The sequence below is a fragment of the Macaca fascicularis genome, chromosome 12 (assembly GCF_037993035.2).
Source record: "Macaca fascicularis isolate 582-1 chromosome 12, T2T-MFA8v1.1".
NCBI classification, from domain to species: domain Eukaryota; kingdom Metazoa; phylum Chordata; class Mammalia; order Primates; family Cercopithecidae; genus Macaca; species Macaca fascicularis.
The window spans coordinates 63,714,014-63,736,846 of NC_088386.1; the positions used below are offsets into that span (position 1 = coordinate 63,714,014).

Consider the following 22,833-nt stretch of genomic DNA (forward strand, 5'->3'; position numbering starts at 1 on the left):
TTAGCTTCCAAATTCCATAATTAATAAGTATCACCTTTTGATAAGTCATAAACTCTCCTCAGAGCTGAAGCTCTGGCAGGACAATTCCAGGTTCACATGATCTCCAGTCAGTGCAAGGGAGTATCAGTGTGATCCTCTTAGTCATAGTAACAGAAGTAACAGTAGTAACAGTAGCAACAGTAGTAGCAACAGCAGCCATGGTAAAACAGTAGTTATTGATATTTGCTGCATGCCTATTATGTGTCGGCCACTGTTGAGATCACTGGACCTTGATTTCACCAAAGAAGATGAAGTAGTTTATATTTTTACCCCTCTTTACGGAAACTGAGTCTTAAGAAGGTTTGGTAACTTGCCCAAGGTGGCAGAGCTACTAAGTGGTGGCCTCAGAATTGTGACCAAGTCAGCTGACACAGAGCCTGCACTCTGAACAACTAGTTAGTTTGGAGAGTTTGAAATTTTGGGGACTGGATAGTTTGAAATTTTTGCCCACAGATGTTTTTCAGCTGTTACTTGTTTAACTGAAGTACTTATTCAAACTGTCCCTAGCCTGTGGGATAAAGTCCACTCATCAGGACAAGATATGCACACACAAAGCACTAACTCAGATGGCTCAAGAACAAAATCCAGCATCCACGATGAGGAGAGGCACCAGAGTCAGGGGGTTGTCGGGGGTGGAGCAGCAGATGAATCAAGAATTGCCAAAGATTGATAATTATTGAAACCAGGTGATGGGTACAAGTGGGCTCATCTTCCTCTTCTCTGCAATGACAGGGTCAGTCCAGTATAGGGAAGGACTGTCTGGCCAAAAAATGCCAAGAACACCCCCTAAAGAAACCATGAAAGCTAAAAGGATTGCTGAGACAGACTTTCAACAACATGGGTAAAGCAAGAGTTAATATGGACGTGGCTACATCTTATCTCAGGCCTTTAAGGCTACTCTAGGGCCAATAACAAAATAGAGGCTTTGAACACGGAAGGTGCTCACCTGATATTGCGTGTTCATGCAACATTCATTCATTGCATCCCCAGTCTACCAGCTTTGTCAGGAATAGCCATGTTGGGTCAGAGTTAAGAACAAAACATGGCCCAGATTTTTAATGTTCACAATTCTTTCAGATACCTCTTAAGAAATAAATTAGTTTTTAATTGATGTGTATGATGCTTTAAATTTTCAAACCTATCGAAAAACGTTTTTACAAGTGCATTTCTTGAAGTTATCTGAGTATTACCATTATAAAATGTGAAAGGCAGAAAACATAGTAAAATTGAAAGTAAAATTGTTCTTTATCAAAAAGCTATGTACTAAAATGGTATTTTTCACAGGATGATCTAATGACTTATCAAAACAATAAAGAAAACATGTTATCCTTCAGACCCAAACATTCTGTAAGTATCATTCTTAAAAGAGATTACATGCATTTATTCATTTCTCAGGAATGATTCGACATGCCTTGAAACTGTAACACTTCTGTAATCAAGTAAAAAAAATTTCTATTTATCAGTTTTACCTGCTATTTGTACTGAACCATCCTCACCCAGAAGAATATTACCAGCTTTCAAATCCCTATTAGAAAAAAAAAATAGAAAATAAATTGTAGGGTACAGACTTTATAGTGTATTGATTCACTCAGGAAGATTTTAAAACATATCATACAATGTAGCTCTTTAACATAATAATTTCATAAACATTAAGATTATATCACAGATTTTAAAGGTTAAAAGGATAGGCTGGGCATGGTGGTTCACACCTGTAATCCCAGCACTTTGGGAGGCCAAGGCGGGTGGAGCACCTAAGATCAGGAGTTTGAGACCAGCCTGGCCAACATGGTGGAACCCCATCTCTACTAAAAATACAAAAATTAGTTGGGCGCAGTGGCAAGTGGCTGTAATCCCAGCTACTTGGGAGACTCAGGCAGGAGAATCACTTGAACCCGGGCCAAGACCACGCCACTGCACTCCAGCCTAGGCAACAAGAGTGAAACTCAGTCTCCAAAAAAAAAAAAAAAGGTGTAAGGATTCAACTGTCATTTTATAGTTTACTCCTGGGGGAGAGTTAGCATTTTAGAAAGAAATATTTTCTATGAAATAATTATCCAAATTTAATTAAATCTTCAGTAAGTAGACTCTCTATTTTATGCTTCAGAGTTAGAGACTGCCCAAAAACTCACACTACTGTCATTCTATCAAGTATTAAAGCCCAGTCTATGTAAAGCTCCTCCACTTCCACTTCAATTTGGGGTGCAATTCCAAGTTAATTCTCTTTCTGAAAAATGAACTTCTCTCCTCTGGTGAGAGACTGATTATAAATACTAATTATTATATAGTATATTTCTTCACCATATAAAACCTGTGTAATCTTAGTACTTTGAAAAACGACAATTTGCAATTTATAAGTTTGATTTCTAAAGTAATTTTTTTTCTAATTATTGAAAAATATAGGCCAGCTACAGTGGCTCACGCCTGTAATCCCAGCACTTTGGGAGGCCGAGGCGGGCAGATCACCTGAGGTCAAGAGTGGGAGTCCAGCCTGGCCAACATAGTGAAACCCCATCTCTACTAAAAATATGAAAATTAGCCAGGCATGGTGGCAAGTGCCTGTAATCCCAGTCACTCAGGAGGCTGAGTCAGGAGAATCACTTGAACTCGGGAGGCAGAGGTTGCAATGAGCTGAGATCATGCCACTGCACTCCAGCCTGGGCAACAGAGCAAGACTCTGTCTCAAAAAAAAAAAAAAAAAGAAAAAAGAAAAATATAGTAGAAATAATTAAATATAAATTTCAGGGTAGGAGAATTACATTATTAGTATTATGGGTAGATGGCTATTTACTTGCAATAATTCCTAAGAGCCCAAGTAGCACTAACTCACTTGAAACATCAAGTACTCCTATTCTATGTGATTTGACTATATAAAGAATTAACATTTTATGTCACAAAAGATGTGTGCCTCCTCCTTCCCTCTCACCACCACATCAAAAATAATTCACATATTACAATGTTTGGATAGTCTTGCTTGTATTAGAAAGATAGAGGTGCTATCTAGTTCAATTAGTATAATTCAACAGTAGTTACCAAGACTGATTTTTTAAAATGAGTCCATGTGTCCTTTTTATATTCCACTCTTATTTCAGTGAAAGCCACTGAAGCAATCCTCAAGGATACCAATATAATTCATCAAAATGTATTCACTTGTTTCTTTCTTAAGTATTTTTTTCCCATCTATTTAGCCTAAGTTAATGTCAATACCTGCCTGCAACATGTGTTTCCTTAACATTCTTTATAAACTAGGGCTGAAGATATGAACAGCTCATTTAAACATTTCTGCAGGGGTCATACCTGTGAATCTGACCATTTCTGTGTAGATAGTCTAAGCCTTCCAAAACTTCTTTAAGAATTGTTGCTATTATTGCCTCTTCCAGAACTCCGTTCTTGTGTTCTCCTCGGTTGACAATGTATTTTATGATATCCAACATTGAACCTAAGTAGACAAACAGAAGAATTATCACCTTCATCACCTTTTCAGAACAAGACTCCATTATGTATAAAATGTGATGGAAACATCAAAATATGGGCTTTGTTTATTTAATGCAAATATTCACAAGGCAAACAAACAATTGAATGACAGCCCCATGACCAAAAACACTAAATCCAAGTTTGCAAGAGCACTTTCAGTGTGAATTTAATGAGAAGGATTCTGGGTCAGGAACCAGAAGGCTGTTCATGGCCATTCCATGGTTGGTTCCTTTTCCCTAGAAATACTGGTTACAGCATTTCTCACAAAAATTCCTAAGAGCAACCCTCCAAAGAGGGTGCAAAAAGTCTGAACTGACAAAGAAAGGAGTATGAGGCCAGGAGAAAAGGCAGAAGCGAACTGCTGAGAGAAAAAACCCCACTCTCTGAGGACCTAAATCATAGTTGGGAGGGGGAAAGAAGGATGTTGTTTCTAGACCTCTGTTTATAACCAGAAGATTCCTTCCTGTGACACTGCATGATCTTTATTTTCTCTCCTTCTTTTTCTTTTTTCATTTGAGAAAGAGTCTGCCTCTGTCATGTAAGCTGGAGAGCAGTGGAGCAATCACAGCTCACTGCAGCCTCAACTTCCCAGGCTCAAGCGATCCTCCCACCTCAGCCTCCCAAGCAGCTGGGACTACAAGTACATGCCACCACGTCTGGCTAATTTTTCTATTTTTTGCAGAGATGGGGTTTCACCATGTTGCCCATGATGGTCTTGAACTTCTGGGCTTGAGAGATCTGCCCACCTCAGCCTCCCAAAGTGCTGGGCTTATAGGCATAAGCCACTGCACCCGGCTGATCTTTATTTCATTTACCTTATATATTTGAGGCACTAACACTTACAGTAAACAAACAAATACCTAGTACTTTGTTACCATATACAGATTAGTATCCTTGGCACTGTGAATTCATGTTTCAACACATATTAATTAGTATTCCAAACCCCTGGGTCAGTTTAAAAGCCAAAATTACCTGGGGGTTTGACATTTCTGAAGAATTAACAAATGGCTTACCTCAGGACCTGAATTTGGCTCTAGGCTCTTTATAATTAACTAAGAGGACTGAGCTTCCCCATCAGATATAGCTGCCTGCCCCTCATTAAGAGATTCAATGTAATGAAATAGAAGAAAACAAATGCATATTTTTCCCCAGAGGGGGGGAAAAACACTCTGTTTATTTGTTGACTCTTAGACTTTTGTGTCATTTAAAAAATGGTAATTGTAAATACATTTTCTTTTTATTGTATAAGGATATACCATACCAGGCATGCACGCATTTCTGCCCTGCTGAAAGAAAAATGAGTAAGAGTCCACGTCTGCCCACATCCCTACCTGTAGAAACCTGTTTAAAACCTGTTCTTACCTAAAGCTCAGAGAGGTTAAATTGGACTCTTAAAAAGACAAATAAATTTTCTGTCAGATCCTCCTTAGAGAACAGAAGATTCTCAGCTTCATAAAAGCAAAAGGTAAAATCTTCAGCTTGAGCAGAGCACTTGGGACTAATTCAGCATCTCAAGTCACCAGAATTTCTCATTTCGTCAGAGTTGGTAGAACCCCACAAAAAGAGAATGGCTTAAGATCATCTTGTTGGCAAAGCACAAGTCCCTCTGCTGAATGAAGGGGCAGTCCTAGCACTCAACACTGCAGTCCAGCTCTGGCAGGCTTCCTTTTTCTTTTCCTTTTTTTTTTTTCTTTTTAATTAAAAACTGAAGTAGGCACTCAAGGAAACAATGACTAATAAGATTGAGGAAGACTGAAAACAGAACAGAACTAAGCTCTCCAGGGCTCCCCACCGAGACCTACACAAGCAGACCCAAGCCAATTACAATGCCTTCGTCACCTCATTTCTGGGCCTCTGCTTGATCCAAGAGAGTTTCTTTTTAAAAAAAGGAAAACATTAAGACACCTCCTTTGACATCTGCAGATTAAAATGGGCTCTGTCATATAAATTCTGCTATGCTAGTTTTGGGTTGTCCAGGCACAGCAAAATGTTCTCCTCTGATCCTAAACCATACTTCATGTCTCGGAAAGATACACAGGGAATGAAGCCCTCAAAAGAGAACATACCAGAGATGTGGGTATGCTGGGTGTTCCCAAGGAAATCACTTGGGCTTTCTAAGCTTCAGTGTCCATGTGTGCAAAACAAAAGTGTAAATACTTGCAGCACCGCATACTAATTTTTAAGTCAACCGATTTTAGAGTCACAAATTCCAGCACCAACATTTACTATGTGTGTGACCTTGGGCAAGTTGCTAAACTCCCTTGAGATTTGGTGTAATTTCTGAAAAACAGGGATGGTGACACAGGCCATTCAGGGATATTGTCAAGATTAAATGTGGTAAGGTCAGTAAATTGCCTTGGACAGGATCTAGCCACAGAGTAAGTGTTCAAAAAAGGGAATGGTTATCATTATCGTTCCCTCTCTGATAGTGATGTTAGAAGATTAAAAGAAATAAAATACAGGATGTGAAAGCACCTTATAAATTAAATTGTCAATGGCTTGCATCACTGCAGGGATCTGAAGCTAGAGAAAGGAAGTGACTTTCCCTTCCCAAATGCAACAATAGGATGAGAATAGTGCCACTTCTGATCAACACTGCAAGTGAGTATGTAGCACACATTTCTCCCCATGTTAACTGAAACCACATTTAGTGAACACCTACTGGGCGCCAAGTTCAATGAATTCAAAGTGCATTAGACAATCTTCATGAAGTTCACAATCTAAATATGCACTGTCCAATACTGGAGCCGTACAAGGTGATTTAAATGTAAGTTAATTAAAATGGAATACTCAGTCCCGCAGTCACACCAGCCACATGTCAAGTATTTAAGAGTCACATAGGATTAGTAAAAAGTAGATAGCAGCACCTCAGAACATTTCCATCATCACAGAACATTCTAATAAACGGCACTGAGATAATTCAGCAAACTGGTTAAGGACCTGAATAATGTTAAAAAGAAAGGACTCAAGGAGAAAGGACTGGCTAACTTTTTTTAAAAAAAATAAGCGGTGACTGTGGAGAGGATGTGACCTTTTAGGCCTGAGAACATGGAAAAGAAAGGAGAGATGCAAGGCTGAGAAAGAGGACAGGTCAGGGACAAAGGCATGAGAGCACATAATACATTCCAGGGGCTGCCTCTCAACCTAGAAGGTCGAGCATTTCATAACTGGAGAAGACGACACACATTTTCTCGGAAGTCAAGTGAAATTATGAAAAGCTTTGAGGTCAATGCGAAGCAACCTGGATGTTATCCTCTAGGCAATGAGAAACCAAACAAACTTTCAAACACAGGAGAGAAAGGATTCAATCTAAAGTCTTCTCCAATATGCTGGTTCCAACAAAAGGAGAGAAAACAAGCAAACAAATAACAACAACAAAATCCACTTACCTCCGCTTAGTAATTTCATGACCAGCCAAAGTTCATCTTTGACCACAAAAGAGGTGTAATAGGTCACTACGTTGGGATGGCTGCACTGACTCATGGCTTGAATTTCTTTCTATAAAAAGAGCAAAACATGACATAGTACCATGGGGTGAAAGGTGGCAAGCAAACACAAGTGAATCACAGTTGAGTACCTGGGTAACTTTCCTACTCGAAAGCCTACCTGAGGGGCTGCCTAAGCCACTACTTCAAAGAAGGTACATAAGGACCAACTCTCTCACCGCATTATCAACTCCCATTAGAAAGTTCTCTACAGGAGACCACAAAGCCCTGTGGGCCAGCCACTGGACATAGGAACTTCAGATCACTGTTATCACCCAGATGACCCCCCAACTCTGCCAGCACAGAGCCCTGCCATGTAGGACTAAGAGCCTCATACCTGAACTGAAGGCTTGACAGGGAGATAAAAGACTGGGGAAGTTACTAGGACACCTGCATCCTGGTGCCAGCCTGAACTCTGGTGGATCTTAGCTCCTCCCTCATCCAAAAAACGACAACAAAACTGTCTCTGTTTCTCAGGACTGCTGTGATGGTAAATGAGAAAATACATTTGAAAATGCTACAGTATTATTTCCCAGCTATCTGCCATAGTAGATATTCCATTAAGTGAAAAAAAAGGAGGTGGCAGGGAAGAGTGCAGCAGGCAAAGTAAAATAAGCTTGGGAAACATCAGATACTACATCTCATTCTAAAAGAATCACAGGGAATATCAGTACTGTCAAAGGCTCTGAGAAGTCCTGCAGTAGATAAACTGCCACAGTTTAATCCATATTAACAAAGCAGGAAAAGAATGCTTTGTAGGTCACATCCTGGAAACACTGCTATAGAGAATAAAAGTTTTATATAAAGACATAAAACAACAAAGTTGGGAAATAAAACAAATGGAAACTTTCAATAAACCACATTTTTCGGGAATATTCAGTTTCATATTGATTTCAGTTTGTCCTTTTAAGTTATTGTCAGATGACTCCATAAAAGCTTCAGTCTAATGTAACTCTCAATCAAAGGTACCAGACCAGTGTAACTCACTTTCAAGGTACTATCCAAAAAGGACAAGAATAACCTAAATGATCAAAGAAAACTCATTTTTGCTATTACGTATTAATGATGAAAGAAGAGTACTTTATGCATCCTATGAATATATTCAATAATAATGAGCTTTGCATTAACTCAAAGTTACCCAAGTAGAACATCTCAATTTGGGCTGTTATCTTTGCATGTCCAGTACTGCCTAATCCTCATACTACTAAAAAGATCCTACATATCCAACAACTTGGCCAAAATTCTGTAACATGTAACACTTACATACGTTCCTTAATATATATGTTTATTTAAAGTGTTTTTGACTGGGAGCAGCGGCTCACACCTGTAATCCCAACACTTTGGGAGGCAGAGGCAGATGGATCATCTGAGGTCAGGAGTTCAAGACCAGGCTGGCCAACATGAGGAAACACTGTCTCTACAAAAAATTAGCTGAGTGTGGTGATGTGCGCCTGTAGTCCCAGTGACTGAGGAAGCTGAGGCACGAGAATCACTCGAACCTGGGAAGTGGAGGTTGCAGTGAGCTGAGATCGTGCCACTGGACTCCAGCCTGAGTGACAAAGCAAGACTCTGTCTCAAAAAAATAAAAAAATAATAAAAATGAAGTGCTTTTAACCAAAGATAATTTTCTATTTTCTTTTCAGTATATAACCATGTTTTTCCTTCATCATTCCCCTCATCCATTGGACTGATTACAGGTTTTCTAGATCTGACACTTTTCAATTCAGCAACTCTTTTCCTTTGAATAACATCTGAAACCTGAGGTCCAGTTTCCATCTGTTTCCGGTATTAGGTTCTGATGCCATAAGACACTTCTGAAGGAGAAATGGAACACTGCCCCGGCCACTCCTATTTCAAGTCAATAGCATCTGCTCAGTGGGGGGATGGCCCACATTGAAGGTCTGCAGCATTAGGTAGGGTCCAGTTTAAACAGATGCCTAGTGTTCAAAGAAATGTCTCTTAATGCAGCTGTGCTCTAAATGTAAGTGAATGCCTTTCTAGTGCTGTAACTCCAAACTTTTAAATCATTTATCAAAATGCACAAAACAACTAATGGTCATACAAAAGGAAATTCTTTTGCATTGAAGGCAAGGTTGAGTCAGTCTAGAAAAACCACTTTTTAGTCCTCTGCATTTAGATGGCCAGTATCACTTCCCACCCAGAGTATCAGGTTCTCTGACTTTGCAGTGAGCGTGTGTGTGTGTGTGTGTGTGTGTAACTCCTTTAGAAAACCTATAGATATAACTTAGCAGTCTTAGAGACACCATCTGGACATTAAAAGGTTCCAGAATTTAAATGAGTTGGGGATGAGGGGTCACAGATACCACCGTACCAACACAACCACAGGAGTAATATAAGGACAGGTAAAAGAAGGGGCAGGGGGCCTGAGGGTGGCTTTGCATCAGTTTGATCACTCAACCTCACATTCTTCTTCCACGCAGCTGAGCCGTCCCTCTTCACTTCTTGGCTAGGGGGTCCATGTCCCCAACTCCTGCACCAACCACTGTCCTGCACAGCAGCTTCTCCACGAGCATCAATGCTTAAGGACAGGACAAACTTGCCTTAGGGAGAAACACCTGTCGCTCTGTCCTGGGATATGACCTGTGCTATTGCTGATCCCCAGGATAAGTAATATTTCCACGTAGAAGAAAGTAAAAGCCCAAAAACTAGAAATCTTTCCACAAAACTATCCCCTCCATCTCTTTTCAAAACAATCATGGGTGTTATTTGAATGCTCCCTTGGTAACAATCTATCAGTTAAATTATCTAAGCTTTTCCTAATGCCCTAACCTCATTCATGTGGTTAGGAAAAGACATTTATCCCCAAACATATGTTTGTCCCTATCCCTAAAAATGACAAAACTATAGACTAAAGATGAACAATGTGAAAATATAAAAATGTTTTAGCTGATTCTTTCGACTGAATGAATGGGTTCTAACATCCTAGTCTCTTAATTAGGTCACAACCCAAAGGAGGAGTATGAGTTAAAGTGGTGCTTCTCTAATTTGGATGGGCATGCAGATCACCTCAGCAATGGGCTAAGATGCAGATTCCCATTCGGAAGGGCTGTGGTGCCGCCTGAGAATCTGCATTTCTAGCAGGCTTCCATGTGATGCTGATGCTGTGGGCCCAGAAACCAGACTCTGAGTGGCAAAGCGATAGACTGAGCTTTGAAAGAAGGCAGAGAGGAAGGTTGGGGGATGTGAGAGGAGGGACACAGATGACTGCAATGAAGCCCACCGTGTCAAAAGTGCCCAGCAGGGGGTCTGGCCAACAGCACTGCCTGGCTGAGTCTAACAGGAGGAGAGTCTAACTGGAGGAGAGGGGTAAGAAGCAAAGCTGGAAATAAGGGAGACTGTTGTACTAAAGTGGTGTGAATTTCGCAAGGCCAGAAAAGGGTAAAAACTACATTGAGTTTTAAAAAAGAAATGCAAGCAAACAAACAAAAAAACCCATGAGGTCAAAGTTGGGAGAAATTACAGAACTCTGAAATCCAGGCAAAACATTTGCCAAAAATATAGCCAAGGAATCGAACACAGTGGCTCCCTTGGAAAACTAGGAGATGAGACTCAGACATGTCACAAGCGCCAAACCAACCCATGGCACAGTACTTAATCTTCTCTGAGGCGGACAGAGCTGTTCCTGCAGCTCCATCCGAAATGCATCACAAGTGAAATTTCACAAGAGTGGGAAGACCAACCTTAAAATGGGGTAGCATGGAAGATCCCCTATCCATCTGCTAGAACTGAAGTGGCAGCCACAGCAGTACCCCTCTGCAGGGAGCTATGTGCAAGAAAGACATATCAAAGAAGGACACCCACACACTGCTGTTATGCCAGCCCTGCAAAATTTGCCAAACCAGACATTATGTGTGACATGCTAGGTGTGGTGAGGAATACAAAATATATAAAGTATCCTACCCTACAAATATGAGGTGTTGGGAGGAAAAAAAACTTCCCCTTCCCCCAAAAAATAACAGAACTAAAAAAAAAAAAAAAGGGAAAAAAAACAATTTTTTTTTTTAGACAATCTCGTTCTATTGTCCAGGCTGGAGTGCGATGGCGCAATCATAGCTCACAGAAGCTTCAACCTTCCTGGCTCCAGCAATCTTCACACCTCAAGCTTCCTGAGTAGCAGGGGTGATGGGCACATGCTATCACATCCAGCTAATTTTTAAAAATTTTTTGGAGAGACAGGGTCTCACTGTGTTGCCCAGGCTGGTCTCGAGCTCCCCGGCTCAAGCAATCCTCGTCCTTGGTCTCCCAAGGTGCTGAAATTACAGCTGTGAGCCACTGTACCCTGCCATAACTAAATATAATAAGAGATTTTCTCATATTGCTATACGGCCTTTCGTCTCCCCACAAAAAAAAAAAAAAAAAAAAAAAAAAAAAAAAGAATTCCTCCTACAAATAGTACCGAGGCCAATCAGGAACTGTGATTAGCAAGGATCTGATCCCCCAGGATCTACTACAGAAGGGCTGCACTCTATGTCACAGCTGGCTTGGAAGCTTGGCTTTGCCATTTACTGGCTTGATTACTTAGGCAGGTTATCCAACATCTTTGAGCCTGTTTCCTTTTCTGTAAAAGGAGATTACTACCATCTACATGAGATTATTGTGAGGCAGGGGAAATGAGATGTATAAAACTCCTTGCAGAATGCCTAGCACGTAACACAAATGTTCAAAGTTAATTCAATCTGTTCAATGTCTCATTTTCTTCTTTGCGTGTGAGCATCCCCCTAATTTCAAATGTCCCAATTCCTGACTTAAGCCTCAAAGGCACAGAGACAGACCATGGCAGCAGACCTCTGGCAGCAGACTTTTTCCAATAGAAATGTCACATGACACATCTGTTGGCCCCACTGGCTCAAGGAGTTTGCTGTAATACATGGATAGGTCATTTGGTAATGAATTTTTAACCTCTACATTGTTCCAATCCATGGTTTTCCTAATTCGCCTTGTATTTAATTTATACCACCCTTGTCATACTTCATGTATCCTGGTAAACTGCCTCAAATTCTTTTGGAATAAGGCATCTAAACAGATACTTATGTAAAGGGTTCAGAACAAAGAGAAATAGTACAAGTTTAAATATATAAGAATTAGGAAAAAGTTAAAACCTGATTTCTTTTGTTCCTCAGATCGTAAGATTCATAAAGCACTAAAAGGAAAGAGATTTTGTTACTGAAAGGGAAGAGTTAAATAATTCTGAATTCAAAATATTAAACTATACTTAACCAAATTTGCATATTTTACAACTTACGTAAATCCTAAATAAATTCTTCTTTATCTGATAATGATGGCAAAATATCCTACTCAAGCACTTAGTTAAGAAATCAAACCTACTCAAGCTCCAAAATTGTTTGCAGTTAAATCTGAGGAGATACTTCTAACTTTATTCTAAAGCAATGGATCGCAACCTTGGCTGCATATTGAAATCACCTGGGGAGCTTTGAAAAACACCCACGCCTGAGTCCCGGCCCCAGGAGGCTGCTGTAAATTGGTTTAGGAGACAGCCCGGGAATGAAATTTTTCAGAAGCTCCCAGGTGGTTCTAATGTGCAGCCGAAGCTTAGAACCCCTACTTGCAAGTTAAGTGCTGAAATGTATTTTTCCTTCAATGACATGGTGAGAGAAACATCTAGCTCCCAGGCACATTTCCCCACTGCAACATAATCTACAAAGGAAATCTATATATGATGTACAAATACTATCAAATAAAACATCTACTTCCAAATGCAAGAGATGACCAAATACATCTGTAAAATGTATGCAATACCCTCAAAACATTTAAAGAATTCTTTAAATGGTATAGGAGTAATCTTGTTAAATAAAAACACTTTTCAGAAACTCATTCTCCAGCATGCACTTCTCTTTTAGCAGGATTATGAAAGGTAACCTAATCAATATTCACAAATAACCAAATACTGTAAGTAGCAGGTTTAACCAAAAACAAATTTCAATGATTTCAAATGTCAACCAAGACATGGAAGAACAGGATTAACAAAGCTCTTAGAAGAGCAATGTATTTTTCTGGACTGTCATTTTCAATCATGAATATGTCACTGCGAATTTATTTATTTTATTTATTTATTTTGAGATGGAGTTTTGCTCATTGCCCAGGCTAGAGTGCAATGGCGCAATCTCGGCTCACTGCAACCTCTGCTTCCTGGGTTCAAGCAATCCTCCTGCCTCAGCCTCCCAAGTAGCTGGAATTACAGGTGTGCACCACCTAATTTTTAGTAGAGATGGGGTTTCACCATGTTGGCCAGGCTGGTCTTGAACTCCTGACCTCAAGTGATTCACCTGCCTCAGACTCCCAAAGTGCTGGGATTACAGGCGTGAGCCACCGTGCCCAGTCATGAATTTTTTAATTGTAAAAAATGATATACCATTTATACAGCAAACTCTTGCCTCCTTTATAAGAAAAGTACCAGCAGAGAAAAACCTATTCAAGGAAGAGTCAAACATTTTGTCTTGTACCACTTACAAATCAAGCAACGAATATCCTTTGCCACTTAACTTTACAATTATTTTCATGTGATTTGGTATCTGAGTTTAACCAAGTATAGTCCAATGGAAGGCAGTTTACAAATGGGAACTAGGTATTTCGAAGAAAGAGAAACACTTTTAAGAAATCAGGAAAAGGGAAGCATAAATTTTGTGATAGCCTTAACTGGTGTTTGTAGAGAAGTTTTTAAAACTAGGGAGGAGCAGTTATAGAAGTGTGAAGTGTCAGGGCAACTGGAGGTCTGGAAAATCTCTCAGAAGTAGCAGAGCAATCCCGATGGGCAAACATCTACTTGCTAACAGAACAGAATGAATATCCCAAGGCCTACTTGCTTCGTTATAGTATCATGAAATTGGGTGCTCTGCAAAAACTGTCTTAAAAAACTAAACAAATTTGCTTGGAAATGTAGAAGTCACACATATAGTTATTTTTTCAAATGAAACAAGGGGGAGAAAGCAAAAAATACAATAGTGATATTGAAATACTACATGAAAACTCAATAGGAATGTGCCATTTTTTTTTAAAGTTAGCTTAAAAAGTTATTCAACGAACAATAATGATGTTTTTTGGGCTCTAAAAGTGCTGAGGGTGCCACAGTGGAATCAGAATCAGACTCAGGTATGAACAATCGCTTTTTTTTTTTTTTTTTTTTTTTGAGGCGGAGTCTCGCTCTGTTGCCCAGGCTGGAGTGCAGTGGCAGGATCTCAGCTCACTGCAAGCTCCGCCTCCTGGGTTCACGCCATTCTCCTGCCTCAGCCTCCGGAGTAGCTGGGACTACAGGCGCCCGCCACCTCGCCCAGCTAGTTTTTTGTATTTCCTTTTTTTTTTTTTTTTTAATTATTATACTTTAAGTTCTAGGGTACATGTGCATAACGTGCAGGTTTGTTACATATGTATACTTGTGCCATGTTGGTGTGCTGCACCCATTAACTCGTCAGCACCCATCAACTCGTCATTTACATCAGGTATAACTCCCAATGCAATCCCTCCCCGCTCCCCCTCCCCGTGATAGGCCCCGGTGTGTGATGTTCCCCTTCCCGAGTCCAAGTGATCTCATTGTTCAGTTCCCACCTATGAGTGAGAACATGCAGTGTTTGGTTTTCTGTTCTTGCGATAGTTTGCTGAGAATGATGGTTTCCAGCTGCATCCATGTCCCTACAAAGGACACAAACTCATCCTTTTTTATGGCTGCATAGTATTCCATGGTGTATATGTGCCACATTTTCTTAATCCAGTCTGTCACTGATGGACATTTGGGTTGATTCCAAGTCTTTGCTATCGTGAATAGTGCCGCAATAAACATACGTGTGCATGTGTCTTTATAGCAGCATGATTTATAATCCTTTGGGTATATTACAAGAAAAAAACAAACAACCCCATCAAAAAGTGGGCAAAGGTTATGAACAGACATTTCTCAAAAGAGGACATTCATACAGCCGACACATGAAAAAAGGCTCGTCATCACTGGTCATCAGAGAAATGCAAATCAAAACCACAATGAGATACCATCTCACACCAGTTAGAATGGCGATCATTAAAAAGTCAGGAAACAACAGGTGCTGGAGAGGATGTGGAGAAATAGGAACACTTTTACACTGTTGCTGGGATTGTAAACTAGTTCCACCATTATGGAAAACAGTATGGCGATTCCTCAAGGATCTAGAACTAGAAGTACCATATGACCCAGCCATCCCAGTTTTTTGTATTTCTTAGTAGAACGGGGTTTCACAGTGTTAGCCAGGATGGTCTCGATCTCCTGACCTCGTGATCCGCCCGTCTCGGCCTCCCAAAGTGCTGGGAATACAGGCTTGAGCCACCGCGCCCGGCGAACAATCGCTTTTTGACCATGAAATTGTGACTAGGAATACTGAAAAAATTCAAGTTGAAGATGTCATTAAAAACAGAAATAGATGGTCAGCCTGGCAGCATGCACCTGTAATCACAGCTACTCAACAAGCTGAGGTGCGAGGATCACTTGAGCCCAGGAGTTGGAGGGCAGCCTGGGCAACATAGCCAGATTCTATCTCTTAAAAAACAAACAAATAAATAAACAAACAAACAAACAAACAGAAACTGGAAGAACTTTTCTTGTCAGTCAAATTGTACTGCTGGAAATCTGGAGGCCAACTTTTACCACTGCTGCTGTATTTGGGTTCACCACCACACAGTGACAACGTAGGGTGTAATGTGTCTTCTTTTTGTGGTATCCTCTGTGGCACCCTGGATACTGTGTGCCATCTGGGGTTCTGCCAGGGAACAACCCGCCTGCAAAAGCGGCACAGACTCCTTTTCATACTCTCCAACCTCCCCCCTGAGGATTCCACAGCCCTCCTTCTTCAGCAACAGCTTAATTAATTATGGAAATAACCAAACCAAAATAAGAACGACGATAACAGAGGAAAGAACTACAGCATTTGTCTCAACCTAAGCAACATTTTCCTGAAGTCTAGGAGGATGGCAAAAGTGAGATATTCAAAAAGTGAGATGTAACTAAAATTATATTCAATCTGGGCATGTCTTCCCCATTTTCTCCTACTCTGAAAATGAGCATGTGCTAGGTCCCTGTTACTGAAAACATATAAACCCCAAAACGTAAGTGTTTTTGCAATGTAAATTTTTGCTTACTTTTTGAAAAAACAGCATGAGATGTTAGACATTTTAATGAGCTATTTCTAACAAATGTAGAAAACACTTAAAAGTAAATTCAACTAGTATATTTAATTAGTATCTGAATAAGCTACATTATAACTTTTAAACTTGATTTTCCAAAAATAAAACATTTTCTCCAACCAGAATATACATGTTCCTAAGCTAATATAACTTTAGTGCTCTAAAAATGTTAGTTTTCATATACAGTATAGCATGTATTCTCTAATTCCTTAAGAATGTTTTTGTGCTTTCAAAATATCCCAAAATTTTCTATTTCCAATCCTGCCCTCATTTGGACTATACTTGGATAAACATAAACAACAAATTATGTGAAAGTAGTTACAAAGCTAAGTTGCAATAGACAGCTAATAGTACAAAATTTAATGGCAAAGATTTGAAATGCTCCAAATAGTACTGCAAATTATATTAAAATAATTACAAAACTAAGTGGCAAGAGACAGATGACAGAACAAAACTTAATGATTGAAACCTGAAATGCTCAAAACAATACTATATTCAGTGAAGGAGGCTTGCATGTTAATGCTATATTCTTAATGTAAAAAACTCTACAGCAAATAGCCAAATGCAATTTGTTACCACATATAATGAAGAATGAGCTGGGATATGAATTATTAAATGACTAATTAGAAAATTCTTAACTTCAAAAAGAATGGAGACATACTTTCATAGATGCAATAAAGAAAACACACACATACAAAATTATACTGTTTCAGGGTCAACTTAAAAAGATGAAGTTTTTTAATCACTTCTTTCTAGAATCAACAAGATTTGCAAAAGTATTAACATAATTCCATAAATTTGCTAAAACACTGCAAACAAGGTTTTGAGAGTCAACCCCCCCCCCTCTGGCTTAAACCTCAATTAAAAGGAAGAGGAAAAAAAAACTTCTCACTAGAGGAACTGCTCAGAGGTCACCAAATCCTTTAATTTAAAAAGGATGAGAGCAGCCTGCATCAGATAATGGTTAGGGATAACAGTTCCTCTCAAATGATCATCAAGCCATGAAGATATCTGGAGCTTCATTCTCCAATAACCCACAAATCATTGCTAACTCATTTTTCTAAGGAGAGGGAGGGAGGGAGGGAGGGAGGCAGGGAGGGGAGGAAGGAGGGAGGGAGGGAAGAGTAGATGAAGAGAAAGGAGAAACAATAAAACAACACTACAGCAGAAAGCAAAATGAGGGCAGTGGCTTTGTTCTGAGGAAAAAGTTCTTGATTTTATCTATAAATATTGTCAGTGAGCTAGACCAAAATCCCTAGAGAAAGATGATACAGGAAGAAAAAAGCAGATGCCAGTTGAAGACTATTGAATGACAGAGAAACTCTTTCATTATGTTCGTAGGAGAAAAAATGATACACTGTGTACCGAAATCTATGAATTTACAGTAGATTTCTGCTATCATACCGTAATGCTAAAGTGACTTAACTCTATCCTGAATTATTGTGCATGATTTGCTAGTAATTAGTATTTTTAAGTGAATTGAAAAGGGGGTTTTGTTAAAAGAATATACTTTTAAATAAACAGATTCACAGCACTTGGGTAATAAAAATAAAATTTTGCCAGAATTTCTCATCACACAAATAAGGACCAGTGGTGAAACTGATTTTTCCAAAATGAGCAGTTCTGCAGGGGAGTCAAGTAAAGAAAGCAAGTCCCCTGACCCAGGGAGTTCCTTTCCTTCTATCACAAGGATCAACATTCATTACTTTTCTGTAGCCAATGTTTTCTTGAAATGACTTTGTTCACATATTTTTAATGAGCATTACATAATTTCATAATGTAATCACTTAACTATTTCTTTCCTTTTATTTTTTATTTATTTATTTTTTGAGACAGAGTTTCGCTCTTGTTGCCCAACCTGGAGTGCAATGGCACGATCTCGGCTCACTGCAACCTCCGCCTCCTGGGTTCAAGCAATTCTCCTGTATCAGCCTCCCGAGTAGCTGGGATTACAGGCACGCGCCACCACCCTGGCTAATTTTGTATTTTTAGTAGAGACAGCGTTTCTCCATGTTGGTCAGGCTGGTCTTGAACTCCCGACCTCAGATGATCAGCCCACCTCAGCCTCCCAAAGTGCTGGGATTACAGGCGTGAGCCACCCGTGCCTGGCCTCCTTTTATTTTTTTAATGACACAAATGCTTTGCCTGGTCCCTGGGCCATTTCTCCTATGGCTCTCCTGCCCTTGAGAATTAAACTGTCAATTTTGATGGCATTGATATATGTGCAGGAATGAGCAAATAAGGCTGAATTTTCTGTGAATGGGTACCAAAGGCAGACTAGAAATATGAGAACTTGAGGCAATAGGAAAAAACTGAAAGGCATCTATTTAAAGTCAAAAAGTCAAATAAGGTTATGAACCAAAATGTTCATCAATCTCTGGGTAAGGTAGAGTAACCTGAACATCACAAAAAGTAGGGTTAGGGTAAATAGAAGAAAGGACTATTATATTTATGGAGTTCATTTTGTCACACTAGAAGAAAGGACTGTTATATTTATAGAGTTCATTTTTTCACCAGGTGACAGAGGCTGAAAAGACACATGACTCATGTAATGGATTTTAAGGGAAGTCAAGAGTGGCCCAGCACAGCATCCCTAGCCTTAGAGGTTGACCACAAACCAGAGAACCAAGCTTTTGCAGGAAACCTCAAGGCCATCTTCAAACAGAATATACTAGTCTGCAAGACAATGGGTCAGACCCACTGAGCAAGTCTTAAATTCCTATTGGAAAGCAGGAACTCCCTCAAGGGAATACATATTAGAGAAAAGTAAACTGTCTGGTCATCTGCTAAACCATTTCTGGGCAAATAAAGACAAAAGGTCCAGAAAGACATCCCTTAGTTCAAAAATCTCACCAACCCAAAACAAAAATGAAAAGACTCATTCACTAGTCTATGGTCTCCCCCTAAAATAGGAATCCACTCTGTTTTCCCATCACCTAAGTCAGTGCCTAGCATCTAATGGGGTTTGATAATTCTGGTGTTAACAAGTTCTGCTCTAAAACCGTAAGTATCTCCTAGAGAGCATTAAACTAGTTATAATCAGTCATTTACACCACCATAGGCCTCACAAATCTGGAGTTAACCACAAACGTGGGGTTAACAAATTTCAGAAATTATCAAAGCATCTATGTTGGCACAGTAAGGAATACAGAACAAACCAGAACATATCCTTGGCTCCTGGAAAACTAAACACTAAGATCATTATACCTTCAGAGATCAGAATACAGTTAAAGGCCAAACTCCAAAACATACATGAAAATTCAAAAGAATACATAAAAAAGGATTAGATTGATTGCTATTAATATCATACCAAGAAAAACATTTATTTGGGAGTGTTCTTTTTTTTTTTTTTTTTTTTGAGACGGAGTCTCACTCTGTCGCCCAGGTTGGAGTGCAGTGGGGCGATCTCGGCTCACTGAAAGCTCCGCCTCCTGGGTTCACACCATTCTCCTGCCTCAGCCTCCCGAGTAGCTGGGACTATAGGTGCCCGCTACCACGCCCAGCTAATTTGGGAGTGTTCTAATCTAATTGCTGTTAAACTAAAATTAATTTTTAGTGGGCATAAAGCCTTGTACTCTCATATACACACCCAAAAGCCATCCTTTTGATGGGCTTAAGCATAATACAGAAACTCAGTAAGTATTTACCAAATAAATAAATAAATAAATAAATGCCTATTTGATCTGTAACTAACTTTACAGAATATTACAGTACTCATTTCAACAGTATAAATTTGAAACATCAATTATTTAGCACCAATGATCTCATCTAACACTTCTTTTCCTCTCCTCATTCACAGAGAAGCTGACACCGTAATTAGCACTTCCCTTCAGAAATGATGACCACTTGACTCCTTCAGCAAACCCTGGATCCAGCTCCGTGACCTACGGGAAACTCAACTGACAGCCCCTACCACATAAAGAAGTCGAGTTCAGGCCCAGTGGTCTAAAACTGTTGTGTGCCATCGCTTCTGACCTGTGTGTGTAAATCCCACTTTACTATGGGACAAAGGGAGTGGGGACAGGAAAGGGACAGGTAGTAGATGGGGGCTGAGCTGGGAGTGGGGGTCAGGAGGTGATAGAGTGTCATCAAGAGAAAAACATGTCCCAGTGGCCAAAACATAGTTGATAATATTGACTTCTATGACATAACACTCTCACAAGAAAAGATCCCAGTGGCCATTGTTTCTTCTAAGAACAATGGTTTCCAGTTAACACATGGCCAGTCTGTGAGATGATGCAGTGCACTGACCTGTGTATAATATACACTCACGGAATTAAAGGATTATTAGGATACCGGATGTCCAAACACTGCCACAATGTGAGCCCTCTGAAATAATAAAACTGCAAGCAACAGCAGTATTAGACATTGAAAAGATGACAGCAACTCTGCTCCACACAATCTCATGTGCCAATAACTGGGCCACAAAAGCCTGGCAAAATCAGGCAGCCTATACTCTGTAAATTCTACTTATTTTTGTTTGAAAAGAACCTGGGAGTTGTACATCCTAAAGAACCATAGCCATTTCCCCCCTCTCTAAATATATCAACACACCAAAAGGTCAAAGGTTCAAGGGTAGGAAAGATCAAAGCAATAAATCAATATAAAATGAAAAATAAACAATGCAAATATATTATATTCTATTGCAAGATGGGCATTAAGGAAAGAAAATAAGAATGAGAAAATGAATTAACTGCTAATAAGCAAACTCATAAATCCTAAGACCTCAGACGAATGAAGCAAAGCACAAAGCCACAAAAGCACCAGTCCTTTAGATAGACAGCTCTACCTAAGTTACAAGTAGCTCCAAATGACACTGCTATGCTTATTGGTTCCAGGAAAACAAAGGAAAGAAATCGGAATGACCAGCCTCCCTGCTGACCTCCACCCAGACGCTTACACAGTTACCATCACTGGACACTGACTATGGAAGAAACGCCAGCAGAGGGAAACGTGAAGGCTATGGGCAACTGAGGGCTTGGTAGAGACCAGAGACCAACCCATCAAACCAGAAGGCAGGCTCCAGGACTGTCAGGCACAAGTACACACAAGCCTTACATATATTCTCTATCAATATTCTGCTAATGGCAAAAAATGGCTGAGACCTCTAATAGAACACCACAATCAAAGTATCAGCCGGGCACGGTGGCTCACATCTGTAATCCCAGCACTTTGGGAGGCCAAGGTGGATGGCTCACCTGAGGTCAGGGGTTCAAGACCAGCCTGGCCAACATGGCAAAACCCTGTCTCTACTAAAAATACAAAAATTAGCCGGGCATGGCGGTGCATGCCTGTAATCCCAGCTACTCGAGAGGCTAAAGCAGGAGAATTACTTGACCCCAGGAGGCGGAGGTTGCAGTGGCCGAAACCGCGCCACTACACTCCAGCCTGGGCAACAGAGTGAGACTCCGTCTCAAAACAAAAACAAAAAAGTAAGTATCGTAGGCAAATTCTTGAGTGATACATCCAAACAGTACATACATTTAAATGTGTACTCCAAATTTTTTTTTTTAAATGTTAAAGTACACTTATGCATGGTCACAGAATTTCAGGATTCCTAAAGGGATCTTAGAAGAAAACTTCCAATTCAACTCTTTTTAAATCGCGCTGAGCTGTTGTGTAACTCTACTAAAGCCAAAACAAGTTTAGTGGCAGAAGCAGGACCCAACTCTCCCCACAGTTTATAAAATGCTTTTTCCAACTCAGAGAAAGTGACCTTGAAAACCGGTTGGGTGACAAAGGCACAATATTACTGGTCACTAAGATAGCAAGCAACAGACAAGTAGCATGCAGTAGGAATTTCAGCAAGAGCAAAGAACAGCTGAAATTTCAAGGCGGGTAAAAGCCTTAAATGTATGCAAATTTCAAAAATTAACATTAAATTGTCGTAGCCCTGGTTTTCTTCTGAGTTTTAGCGGGCAATCCATTGCTTCAAAAAAACCCAACGAAATCTATGCATTGTGTAGCCTAATTTAAAATGTAAGGCCAAACAGATCTGGAAAAGTACCGCTTTATCCTTGTACTTAATTTATACTATAGTGTACCGTAATTAAGCCTAAAATAAAAGCTATATTCTGAGTAAAGACAAAAAGCTCTTGTTAATGACATTCCATTCTCAATGTAGACTGTAACAAAAGGCTTCTTCATTTGCAGCCAACTGTCATTATACTTTGTAGCTTGTATGGAGCTACTGGACTAATATTTGTACTGGGATTAGTGTGGGGATAACCAATCAGTTAACTCCTCCACTGCGGTTTTCTATTATCCTCAAATAAATGGCCAAAAGGGAAAAAAAGAAAATTGGCCGGTAGAACAACAACGATATTTATGAGATTAAACCCTCAAACCCTTCACAGTTTGCCGGGCAACTAATAACCATTTGCCAAGCTGTTCATTTAATAATGAGTCAGCTAAGCCAAAAGCAAATGTTCCTTCAACCAACCATTGCTACTATAGTCATATCCACACTGACAAGCTCCAATTATTTATATGAGGTACTCATTTAGAATAAGTACAAATTGCCGTGTTAAGAAAAACAAACTCCTCTCATTAGCCAAATGCAAGCTACAGAGCATTTTTAAAAAATAACTCAAATCTGTGTGATGCTATAATTTAGCTAAAATGACCAACAAATAGTTTGGGGGGCAACTTCCATTTG

General features: G+C 39.8%; 1 protein-coding gene across 3 annotated transcripts in view; it reads right to left on the bottom strand.

Moving 5' to 3' along the window:
- STK39 (serine/threonine kinase 39) overlaps positions 1 to 22,833 on the bottom strand; it is a 292,156-nt gene that overhangs the window by 204,878 nt on the left and 64,445 nt on the right. For all 3 annotated transcript variants that reach the window (XM_045367192.2, XM_065525612.2, XM_065525613.2), the window contains exons 3-5: positions 6,900 to 7,008; positions 3,334 to 3,475; positions 1,509 to 1,564 (exon numbers count right to left, since the gene is read on the bottom strand). In XM_045367192.2, the coding sequence (XP_045223127.2) occupies positions 1,509 to 1,564; positions 3,334 to 3,475; positions 6,900 to 7,008 (307 nt within the window). The remainder of the gene's footprint in view (positions 1 to 1,508; positions 1,565 to 3,333; positions 3,476 to 6,899; positions 7,009 to 22,833) is intronic.